We start from the raw sequence: 11,924 nt of genomic DNA, 5'->3' as shown, positions 1-11,924 counted from the left end.
TTTCTTTGCGAGTTTACTCAAAGAAAAACAAGTTTGTGATCTGATTAATTTTTTCGCAACTGTTTTAAAAATAGTTGTTCAGTACACGTGCGGAACCGTCATTACAACTTGTTCCGACTGTCAACAGTAGACATATGTCTCGTTGCAATGACAGGCTTTTAATTCCATTCCAGCGATGAATACAGCACAATGCATTCAATCGCTGGACTGGGATAATGTAAACCGGGCTTTAAGCATTAGTTCAATGGTATGAAATAAAAACCCAATAATAATATGAAATTCAATATTATTTCGTTATGCTTTTTATGAATACAATATATTTGCATAGCGTACACTATCGATAGTATATTGATGACCGATCATTGAACAATGAAATAATGATATTCATCAATTTTCTTTTAACATTCTTTTAATAAATAGCTGTATACAAAAAACAATTATGTACAGAGTAAGGCAGGACAATTACCAAGTAAAATGTGCCTCGTCTTATTTTAGCTATACAAGCGGTAAAAAATGGGATTCCAGTAACGTTAAATGAATGTTTCTAAACAATAATATACGCAATTGCTAAAATCAGCTCCAGTCAATCGAAATTATCACTAACGAGTTAAATATTATAACAAGTAAGCACGATTAGTTTTGTGAAGTTGTTACTTAACGGGATAAGATTAACTAAGGGGCGACGGAACGGCCGCCAGCAGCGCCCCCCTCGCGAGCGGCGCGTATGGCAAACACTCCCACATGTCTCACTTGCCTTAACAATCTCTCGATGACAATTTATTTTATTCACAAGAATGTCTTTTTTAATGCATACATTTCTGCTTCAATGTCTGATTTATTAAAACAATTATGAAAAAAAAAATGAAAATATAAACAAAAAAAAAGTAATAAAATACAACCTGACCAAGTAAAATTTTTAAAATAATTTGACTTTTGAGACACGGTACTCCTTAAACTATATGGTTTTAGGCCATGATTTAAGAAATAAATGAGCTTATAGCGCGAAGCGATTTACCTAACAAGGTAAAATAAAAATTTAACAATCAACTTCGCTTAGTACCTAAAATAAACGACTGTGTGACGAATAAGAGATCGTAGAGTGAAGAAAACAGACAGAAATGCCACTAAACAATCACAACACAAATTCAATAAAGTAAATGTCAAATGTTCGCGTAAACAGTTTAAAATGAACCATCTCGCTTTTTCCCAAACGGGAAAGACTAACAACAAACACTATACATTTTCCACTTAATCAGGTCCAGTTTGTGACCGTGACGCAAAACTTAAAAGTATTGTGATTCTTTGAAATAATACAAATATTTAGCCTCAGCTAGAAATCGAATTATTGCTCGAGTTAGCTACAGTTCAATCGCTAGGCTTAATTAAAATATAAACTAAAATTAGTAATTCTGTCATGTATACAATATGATGTAATATAATTTGTATACAAAGTAAACATTTGTTTGGCGCAGGGCTCGGGCGCCGCGCGGCCGCTCCGTCGCGAGCTGCGCGCACCGGTAAAGCTATCACACCATACATTCTCATACAATCCCTAACATTTTCGATCCATACACATCACCATTTATAACAATTATCCAGAACCATAAACACCATTGGGGAGAGCTGATCGACATAAACGCGGGTCCCTTCCGAGGATTCGCGTGATCGATGCCGGCCCCTGGCAGTGTTGTCCTACGAAGCGTTAGCCGAGGACTGAAGGCTTGACTCGAGTGCCGCCGGCGACTAGATAACCTTATTAATAAAAGCGTTTGTCTCGTAAAGCGTGCGTGCGGCCGCGGAGCGCGGGGCCGCGGGGCCGGGGCCGGGGCCGGGGCCGGGTCCGGGGCGCGGGGCGCGGGGCGTGTGGACGGAGCGGCCTAGATGACCAGCGCCATGTCCTTCTTGCTGGGCAGCTGCACCTTCTTGCCCTGCCACAGCGAGTTGTGTATCGTGAACGCGTCGATGGTCACCGTCAGGTGCTTCGTGTGCACCTGCGAGAAGCACTTGCTGCCCGAATTGTATCTGTACAAAAAAATATCACAGTAAATTTTCATTCGCAGTCCACCAAATGTTACCATGCATAAAATATAAACTGCTACTGTTCTTCATTACCTAGAACTTGACAACAGCGCTACCTATTGATGTGATTATAAATTTACACTATATTGGGAGGAGGTCAATAAGGATACTAACTTGAAGAACTTGTCGAACATCCTGTCGTTGACGTGTTTGGGGCCGGTGCCGTAGAGTTTGGCGACGAGCTCTGTGTCGGGGCAGTACGAGTAGAGCGCGCGGAACTGACATCCGGCGTCGCGGAACAGCACCAGGAAGTGCTTGCTCTCTGAGCGCGCCACCTCCTCCAGCACGCGCCGCTTCGCCTCCGCGTTGACCGCGCCGGGGAACACGCAGTACTCCACCGCGTTCAGCATTATGCCGCGGTTTGACTTCGTCGTCGGCTGCTTGTACAGCTTCGGACCTGCGCACATCGGCATTCCTTACCTCGTGTGGCCGTTATTTTATGTTTGTAAAACTATATCAATGATAGTTTATCTACAAAAATGTGTTGTGATCTATTCGAGATATCGTTTGTATTGTTGTAAATTTAATTTTGAGTGCTTTTAAAAACATTTGTGTATCAACTAAAAAAAAATACCTACTAAAAAGTGAATTGACATAATGAAAACGGTGCCTGCTAAAATGATTTGTTAAATTACTTCAATTTTAAACACTAAAATAACTTAATTCTACACATTTGATGTATTGAGAGATATGATCGCATGATGTTGATGATACTGCGATGTGTTAACAATAAAACAATAATATCTGTGAACAAGCGGATGTCGTAAGCCGTAGTCAAACGCAAACTGGTTAGCTGACAATCACAAAACCATGCCTTATAGTATACATCTAGTCTGTGGTGTTTGGCATGACATCGTTGCGGTCTCGTGACGTGCGCGTAACGTGCGCGTGTCGTGAGGGCCTACTTTATAAACTAAGAAATTCAAAGAACCTTTACGCCGTTCCCGATTGGATGCTTCTAGAACAAAATGTACAAAAGGATCTTAAACAAAGTAACTAGGAGTAGCATTGATCATATTTATTGTGCACGTTTACTTATTAAAAAGTGATTTTTAAGTCTTCTAGTTGATAAATTGTAAGTTTTATTTATAATCTATCTGCTAAATTGCAATAGCGAACCTTAAAAAGTACACATTTTTTATTGAGAATAATGTTGTAAAATAAGTTTCGATCTAGCTCAGTATCGAGAGCAATATAATTCAGAACAAACGCTACTAATGTCTTTACAATCATCAAAACATCATACACAAAATGATCACCTCTACACACTAACTAGCTAGCTAACAACTATTTCTTACATATCAAAAGTATGAACTTGAATTTAATTGCAAAGTAAACTCACCATACAAGAAACTTACCCGAGTAGTCCATGATGGAGGAGTGCGTGGAGGAGACATCTGAGGCGTCGTCTGGAGGCGCACGACGGCGGCCTATGGCAGTGGGGGGCGCGGGCAGGGAGCCGGGGCCCGAGGCCGGGGAGCCCGCGCCGCGCGCCCGCAGCGCCGGGGACGCGGCCCTGCGCGGCGGAGTCGCACGTCCCAGCCCCGAGTCTGGGAAACCTCCCACGTTATCTAACCGGTAACCGCCCTACGCCCTCCGCCCTACTCTCACATACGACACATCCTTGTCTATGCTATCTCTCATCGATCTCTGTTTACTCTATACTTATATTCTATGTCTTGTTGTAGAGTTGATATTGTCAATAAATTCCGCCCACCACCACTACTTTAAATGGCCTAAAGATGGTTATTTAAAAAAAATCATTTTCTTTCTATAATAGACAACTCTGTCAATCTTTTCAGTTTTAAATTAACATATTCTAAGAATAGTTTTTTTTAGCACTTTGTTTTAATACATTTGCTGTAGAAAATTATGCATATTAATAACATAACGTGTACCCAGTTAATATTGTATGTTTGTAAATAATTAGATTATACTAGAAACTAGCATAAAGTTAGAATTAGTAGAAGAAAATTATATATTTACAAGTTATTTATAAATATAATTTACTACTTTTTTATCTAAATTTATATTTAAAAAAAAAATATTAACCAAAAATCTTTTTTTTTTTTGTAAAAAAAATCAAATATTCCTCTTTATCATAAACAATCGAAATCTAAAATTAAATACAAGATTTATTGACTGAAATTTTCTAGTCGAGCAAAGCGACTACTTAGCGGGTAACGCAAAATAAATTCAAAATGGCGAACTGAACATAACAAGCCATCAACTTATTGCCACAGTATCACGAAACAGTTGAACAATTTCGTTTTAATTTTTAAACTAATTTTAATGCTACATAATCAATGTTTATTAATTAAATTTATAATAAATAAATATCCTTTACATAAAATAGAAATTTCGACAATTCTACATAAGATAAAATATTAATCCAAAATATAATGCAATGTATACCGTGGATATATTGATTATTGAAGAACGATAAAAGACATTAAAAAAAAAACTATTTTACCTACATAATGCATAAAGATTTTTGGCTGTACATAGTAAAGTTCTTTAACAATCGAAACATTAAAAAAAACGCTTCGTAAAGGATATTTCGTACTACATGTGCAAATACTTGTGTAATTTATAAACGCGAATACGGACTTTATTATTGTGTAACGATGCCACACCAACACCAAAGATATATATATATATAACATGCATATAATATATAACATAATCTTTTACATAATATACCGCAACCTTAGATATAGATAACAAAATCGCCTGTAACCCAAAATAACCAGATGTGCACAAGACAAGAAAGTACGCTCTTAGGAGATCTTCTCTATTCAAACTATGTACTCAGTATTAAACAGTACATAATATTACAATACTTTAAATAAATGTATATAAGACATTTAGATTTCAATATTTCTAAAGATTTTTTTCGTTGCATATTAGAGAAGTGTTGTTTTCAATAAATAGGAAGGTCCCCTGCGAGGTCAGCAACATAATGAGAACCCTTTGCAGCAAGGCGAGTGGCCGACAGCGGCGCGGCCGTGAGAGAAGCCGTACTGTGTCATACAATATGTCTTACCGCACAAGTTCATAAGAGAGCTAGATTTCCTCCCCGCCTTAAAGTTACTCTGGTAAGTGGAATATTTAGACCTTCCACGTGCCGACTGAGCCTCGTCATTGACTCGCTCTGAAATGTTTCCTATAAATGTGAGCGCAGTCGCATGCAGGCGTCGCGTCCAGTACCAACATGCTCCGGTGTATCGGAGTCGCAAAAAAAAATTAATTCTATGGCGTAATACAATCCATAAGGCATTCTCTCATTCCAATAACAATACGGGAACCGAATGCGCGGAAGGTCTAGGGGCGAAGGCAGTTCGAAAATTTTGGATAAAGCTAAGAAAATAAACCATCCGAATTGATTTTAGTTGAAATTGCAAACTACATAAATATATGGCCAATAAAATAGGTATAAAAGCGTAATTTTTTTTTTTCAGTGTTTCTATACCAAATTCTATGCGTTGCTGAAATATAATAAACCAATTCAAATAATAAATATAACCGAAGCGTCTACAAATAAAATTAAAGAAGCGCTCTATATCGACTGCGGGATATCGAGCCGTGTGTTCGTACAGTGCGACCTCACTTCAAAACACACGTGAACAAACATATCTATGTAATTAAAAAACTTTTTGTACAACTTTACAAAAAGTTTATCATATTTAAAAAAAAAAAGATAAATATTCCGAATCCAAAAAGTCTAAGAATATGACTCAAATTGGAAAATTTCTTATTGGATTCAAAATATTTAAAGATCAAAACAAATTGAACTAAGAAACTTGTTTGATGAAAATAAGTTTGTTGAAATTAAACAATTAAAAATAAGTTTGTTGAAATTAAATAATTAAAAATAAGTTTGTTGAAATTATATATCATCAATCAAGTATCTTAGTTAATATCAATGTCCACTTCAAAAGCAATTTTTCTGATCAAATCTTAAATAAAAGAGAAAGGGGGTAGACAAGCGAACACTGTGTTATTTTTGCACAGACCAATACTTCCAGCTCCATCCAATTAATCCATACAATTAATAAAATTGTAGTCACTATATAATATCGAAAAAAAATCATATTCCGCGAACATAAATTTTTATAGCCTATTACGACTTTTTTTTTGTTTTAAAATCTAAATTAACTTACAAAGTTTTACGTAAGTGTTGTTGTAATTTTTAGACTAGCATTATCTAGTTATATAAAATTTTTTTTTTTACTTTTCCTTTTTATTTTTAAATAACAATATATAAAATAATAACGATCAAACCTTAGGGAGTTGAGAGAACTGCAAGTATATAGTCTTAAGGTACGAGGGTTGCAAAGGGCCGGAGGGTTGTTAAATCTGTAGAAATACTGACCTCGTGAGGTCTTGCAGGAGCCCCGCCTGCCCAGGGCGCCGCTAGACGCACTCCCCGGAGAGACTCCGCCCCGATCTTCAACTGGAGACTCTGAAAATGTTTTTTACTAACTTTTAGAATTAAATGAAAGAAGCTACAATTACTGACACATGTTACAAATATATCGTGTTTAATACATTGTTCCTTCAGTGGATTTTCACAATTAGTCATAATATATTTTATCCATTACTAAATTAGGTTATTCTAAATACTAGGCGTCGCCCGAATAAAGAAAAACTTAATAGTAGCCTATGTGTTCTTCCACACTTTGTTCTACATCCGTGCAAAATTTTATAATGATCCGTTGAGCCGTTCCGGAGATACCTTCAAATAAACATCCATCGATCCATACATCCATCTAAGCTTTCGCATTTATAATATTAGTAAGATTATAGCGGTATTAGTTACCTCTATAGAGGCCAGCGCGCTCGGCGAGGCTGTCCTGCGAGCCGCGGTAGTAGTCGCGCCGCATCGTGCCGCCCGCTGCACGCACACGCACCGCACACGCACCGCACACGCACACGCATGCGCATAGAGGGAGGGGCATGGTTTAATATAGGTTGTCAATTTGTTATTTATTTACACACATACCAAAAACAACAATAAAAACATCTACTAGTAAATATTATTAATTGCCAGTTATTGCGAGTTTTAGGTTATGTTACTTTTTAATGTCAGCAATAAAGTAAAACATCTAGTGCAATATAATGTACATTTCATTAGACAAAGATAAAAGAGCGACATCAATAAGTATGAGGAAATGTCATAAAAATTATGGTATACCCGAGAGGTTGGTGGCGGAGGGCTGCTTGGCTAGCATGCCCTCAGCTGCGTGCAGCGCGCCGGAGTCCACGTGTATGGTCTTCGGCCTCGCGCGCGCCGCCTTGCCACGCAGCCGTGTACCACCACCCGCGCCCCCAACACCCGCCTGCGAGTGCCCGCCCTTCAGCGTCTCCATGAACTCGCTCTTGTCTAATACTTTACCCTACAATTTACAATAGTGAAAACGATTATTAATAATTGAGCAACATTTTTCCAAGTACGAGGTATTGATCATATGCAAGTGGTCATAGAGACGTACTTCCCGCTCGGCCTCCTCGATGGCCTTCTTGAGCTTATACTGCTGCAGGATGGCCTCGCGCCGGCGCGCCTGCTCCTCCTTGCGCGCCAACTTCTGCTCCTGCGCGGCCTCCTCGCGCGCTCGCCGCGCCGCCGCCGCGGCTTCGGCCCGCGCGCGCGCCTCATCCGCGCGCTGCCGCCGCTGCAGCGACAGCAGCATTATACGCTCCTTTTTGCGCTCCATCTCCTCCGCTGAGTTCTAACAGACACAATTTGATAAGATGTTATTTTCGTAGTTAAACATTTCACTACAAACGGTTTAAAATGTCTGCAAAGTAACAATATATACGCACGGGGTCTGGGTTGAGCTCGCCGATGAGCAGCGCGGCGGGCTCGGCGTTGGCGGTGCGCTGCGGGCGCTCTCTAGGCGGCGTTTCCATTCGCTGCGAAACGTCGCTAGCCGCGCCCGTCTTCCTGTGCGCCGGCGCCGGGGCCTGCGCCGGGGCCTGAGCCGGGGGAGGCGCGAGCTCCTCTCGCTCGTCCCACGTGTCCTCGGGGCTGCGCTCGGGGCTCAGCTCGGCGGCGGAGCGCTCCTTGCGCGGTGAGCCCCGCTTCGCCCGCAGCGGCGGCTTCGGTCGCTTCGGCTGCTCGTTATCGAACGATATGTAGAAGCCTTTCTCGTTTTGTTCGCTCTCCTCCTGCTCCATGTGCTGGAAGGAGGTCCTGTTGAGCGAGGGTCGCGTGGGGGACGGTATGCGGTACGTCCGCGTGCCCGACGATATGTTCAGCCTGTTTATCCCCTGGCGCAGCGCGTCGTCCTCCGCGTTGCCGATGAACGATATGTTCTGCGGCTCCATGTCGTCGGGCGGCTGCACGGGCACGGGGGCGGGGGCGGGGGCGGGGGCCTGCAGCTGCTGCAGACTGACGGGCTCGGGCCTGCGGGAGACCTCGGGCAGCGAGCCCTGCCGCTGCGGGGTGTTGGAGCGCCGCTGCGGGCTGGCCGCCGGGGGGGGCGACTGGGACACGTAGTGGCTGGGGTTTATCACAGTGTAGCTTAAATGGTTTTGCGTTTCTCGAATGTTCTCGGTGCCGTTCTGGTACCGGTCGTTGTTGTAATGAACGGGGAAGGGCTGGTTGGTGCGGTCGTGCAGCACGAAGCCCTGCGGGTGCCAGGTGCGCTCGGGCGGCGGCTGCGGGGAGGGCGACCGCCACGTGCGCTGCGACACCTCGTGCGGCGGGTACTGCTGCTGCTGTTGCTGCTGTTGCTGTTGATGGAGCTGGAATAATCAATTTTAAGATTTTAAACAATATAGCGCTTGTCACCTTAAATTGTTATGACGAGCGGGGAGTAAGGAATACCTGCCAGCCGCGCAGCTCTGTGTTGTCGTGGTGCGCGTGCTGCGCGTGCTGCGCGTGCTGCGCCCAGGTGCGACGCGGCGGGTGTGCGGGAGTGTCGTGCAGGTAGAACTGGGGCTGGTCGTCAGGCTCGAAGGTGTAGAGGTCGCGCGCTATGTGAGGTGTGGAGCCGAAGCCGGGCGTGGTGTTGGCGCGCGACACGTTGTGCGCCGAGCTGAACTGACTGTGCTGTAATACCGCAAGGGTTAGTGTGCGCCGTAGATACAATGCAAAGACACATGTGTGGTAGTTGTTTGTTTATTACATTTTTATTGAATAGGTATTTATTGTAATGCCAGGATTTAGTAAAAGCCATTTCAATATTTCTTTTCATAGAAAGCGTAGAGAGCTTGCCGTGGTTGGATATTAGTGCTTTAGGTTTGCCTAAAGTCGAAGCAAAATACAAATTTAATAATTTACATAAAATTTCATAACTTTGAGCGATGTTTACTCACCAATTGTGGAATGTTTTGTTGGAACTGTTGCTGGTAGGGCGACTGAGGCGGCGGCTGCTGGAACAGCTGTTTAGCTTGCTGCTGGTGCAGCTGTAGCTGTTGCTGCAGGTGTTGCTGCTGCTGCTGCAGCTGCTGTTGCTGCTGTTGTTGCAGTTGCTGCTGTTGCTGCTGCAGCTGTTGCTGTTGCTGCTGCTGGTGCTGTTGTTGCTGCTGCTGCTGCAACTGGCTCTGCTGACTGGCCAGCCGGGCGATGTCACTCTGTATATCCTGCAGGCTAGAGTTCATTCTGCAATGGTTAGATACTTATTGTGGCGATTGTTGTTACACACATATACTAGAGTTGTATGAACAATAGAGCTATATAAAGTCTTAAGACTTGTTTTAACATGTCATATTCCTGCCTCTTCAATTTTACCGTCAACAGTTACGATGCTTTAGAGCTATAATTGTTTATAGTCAAATTCCTCCATTATATTCGATCAGTATAATTGTATCTTACTTAGCTATCGACTGCTGGTATTGCTCCAGGGCCACATTCTCAGCTGACTGGCCGGGGGGTTCCACAACCATGTCCTGGAAATAAATAATTGATATTATTTGCTTGAAGTTTATACCTCATTCTGAAGTACAGAACATTAAGTAACAAAAATCTAAATGACATCAATTTGTACATGAATAAAATTGAATCACAAGTTAACAAAATTATAACGAATTGGATGGTTTCAGCTGTCATCAACGAATATACATTAAACAAAACATAACACAAGAACTAATAAATACCCAAACAAAAATACAGAACAAAATTATTTACGAAATGTTCAAACATGCATTTTTATCACAACATGCACATACAGAATTTTTTGATATAATTTGGAATTACCAAAAAAATACATTAATAACTGTATACTTAATATATTAAAAAAAAAACGTTAAGAACTCAACTGATGTGACACTTTTATTACATATTGTTCTCTTTTTTTTGTCAAAAACAATGCAAGAGATGTGAAAGCGTGACGTATTTACCTGTCTATTGTGATGTTCGTCCTTGCCGTCATCATCAGCGGGCGTGCGCGCTCCCTTGCCCTGCAACACGCCCGTGCACCTCCACCGTAACAAACATGACGCGTACGGAGCGCACGCGCACGCACTCAGCCACCCGCGCACGCGTGTGCGCACGCCCGTGCTCTGTGCGCGCACGCAACGTACGTGTGCCGCGTAAAACATGCTATTAGTGTAATATGTTACCGAGTGTGTCGCTAGCTATGAGCGGTTATTAATAGTACTCCGTTTTACATCTGTTCAAATATAGACAATCCTATTAGCTATTTAAAAGCAGTATTGTATAGCAGATTTATTATAGCATTGCTTGTTTGTGATTTTACTTATAAATTATAAGGCGATAGTACAATAATATACAATTAATAACCGTTCAAGCTTGTAACGTAGTGCCGCGGGTGAATCTAGATGTCGCGAGTGAAAATAACGTAATGTATACTGTTGCAATGAGTGTTTAGTTTTGAACAATAAAGTATTTATCACGTTTTACGACTAAAAAAGACGAAAAAAATACAAAGCTATTTATTAGCGTTTTTCATCGTTACTGAATTAACGATACAATTAACTTTTTAAAAGAGAAAAACTTCAAAAAAAAAAGACTATTTTCATGCTAAAAATTACAAAATAAATTTGTAATGTGAAGAATTATTAAATTTTTTTTATTTTTTAATATTGATATGACAATGAAATGAATCACTAAAGGCCTATTAGATATTAATAAATGTATCTTAGAATGTTTAAGCTATCTTATCCTACATAAATTAAGCATATAGTTTTTATAATCTGCAATTGCTGTCAAAAAATTCACATGAAATTGCGACGACGACGAAATAATGATTTAAACTAAATATTGCTCATATTAAAATTAATATAATTGATATTCTAAATACTCTGATGAAAGCTGTGTAAGCGAATTTGATCTGGAATTCAAATTTTACGAAAAAAATAAAACGGATCTGTAAAGAGCTATGGCAAATAAAATAGGACGATATACTGTCTGTACCGGCCACTCACCAAAGAGGCCAACTGGTATTGCAAAAATGCATCCTATTGAATAGAAAAAAAAATATTTTACGTTTTGCGACAAATATGTTAGTGTGAAAGTTAGTTACAATTAATAACCCACTATTATAAAATTATTTTATAAAAGTGGGTTTCATTTTGGTGTGTAATTTGTTAAAGTGTGAACATAGACATAAACATTTAAATAATATTAAAATAGAAAAATTTTGTGGAAAATATAATAAAAATATTAAATATGTGACATCTTTATTCTGTAATAATAATGCATAAAACATATAACCCAAAAACATACACACAAATACATAAAACAATTATAACAAAGGCCAAAAAGATAATATTGCAAAGTAAAATTTGTGCCCTTAGACAAAATACAACTTTCTAACTACGACACACACAACTCACGCTTGCATACTGTATTTCCAAAGTTAACTAATATTGTGTTA

The 11,924-nt window shown here is 40.4% G+C and overlaps 1 protein-coding gene across 2 annotated transcripts in view; it reads right to left on the bottom strand.

The window, feature by feature from the left end:
- Positions 1 to 277: 277 nt before the first annotated feature.
- LOC106719239 (patronin) overlaps positions 278 to 11,924 on the bottom strand; it is a 46,454-nt gene continuing 34,807 nt past the window's right edge. The window contains exons 13-26 of one of the 2 annotated variants that reach the window (XM_045679168.1): positions 10,426 to 10,485; positions 9,902 to 9,975; positions 9,403 to 9,688; positions 8,912 to 9,136; positions 7,906 to 8,829; positions 7,575 to 7,811; positions 7,277 to 7,478; positions 6,902 to 6,976; positions 6,455 to 6,544; positions 5,126 to 5,233; positions 3,438 to 3,629; positions 2,194 to 2,476; positions 1,847 to 2,022; positions 278 to 1,794 (exon numbers count right to left, since the gene is read on the bottom strand). In XM_045679168.1, coding sequence (XP_045535124.1) covers positions 1,878 to 2,022; positions 2,194 to 2,476; positions 3,438 to 3,629; positions 5,126 to 5,233; positions 6,455 to 6,544; positions 6,902 to 6,976; positions 7,277 to 7,478; positions 7,575 to 7,811; positions 7,906 to 8,829; positions 8,912 to 9,136; positions 9,403 to 9,688; positions 9,902 to 9,975; positions 10,426 to 10,485 — 2,901 coding nt within the window. In that variant the 3' untranslated portion in view covers positions 278 to 1,794; positions 1,847 to 1,877. Of the gene's footprint in view, positions 1,800 to 1,846; positions 2,023 to 2,193; positions 2,477 to 3,437; positions 3,630 to 5,125; positions 5,234 to 6,454; positions 6,545 to 6,901; positions 6,977 to 7,276; positions 7,479 to 7,574; positions 7,812 to 7,905; positions 8,830 to 8,911; positions 9,137 to 9,402; positions 9,689 to 9,901; positions 9,976 to 10,425; positions 10,486 to 11,924 lie in introns of both variants that reach the window. The other variant, XM_045679171.1, reaches the window with a different exon arrangement.

The sequence above is a fragment of the Papilio machaon genome, chromosome 1 (genome assembly GCF_912999745.1).
Source record: "Papilio machaon chromosome 1, ilPapMach1.1, whole genome shotgun sequence".
Taxonomy (NCBI): Eukaryota; Metazoa; Arthropoda; class Insecta; order Lepidoptera; family Papilionidae; genus Papilio; species Papilio machaon.
This window is presented reverse-complemented; position numbering and strand designations above follow the sequence as displayed.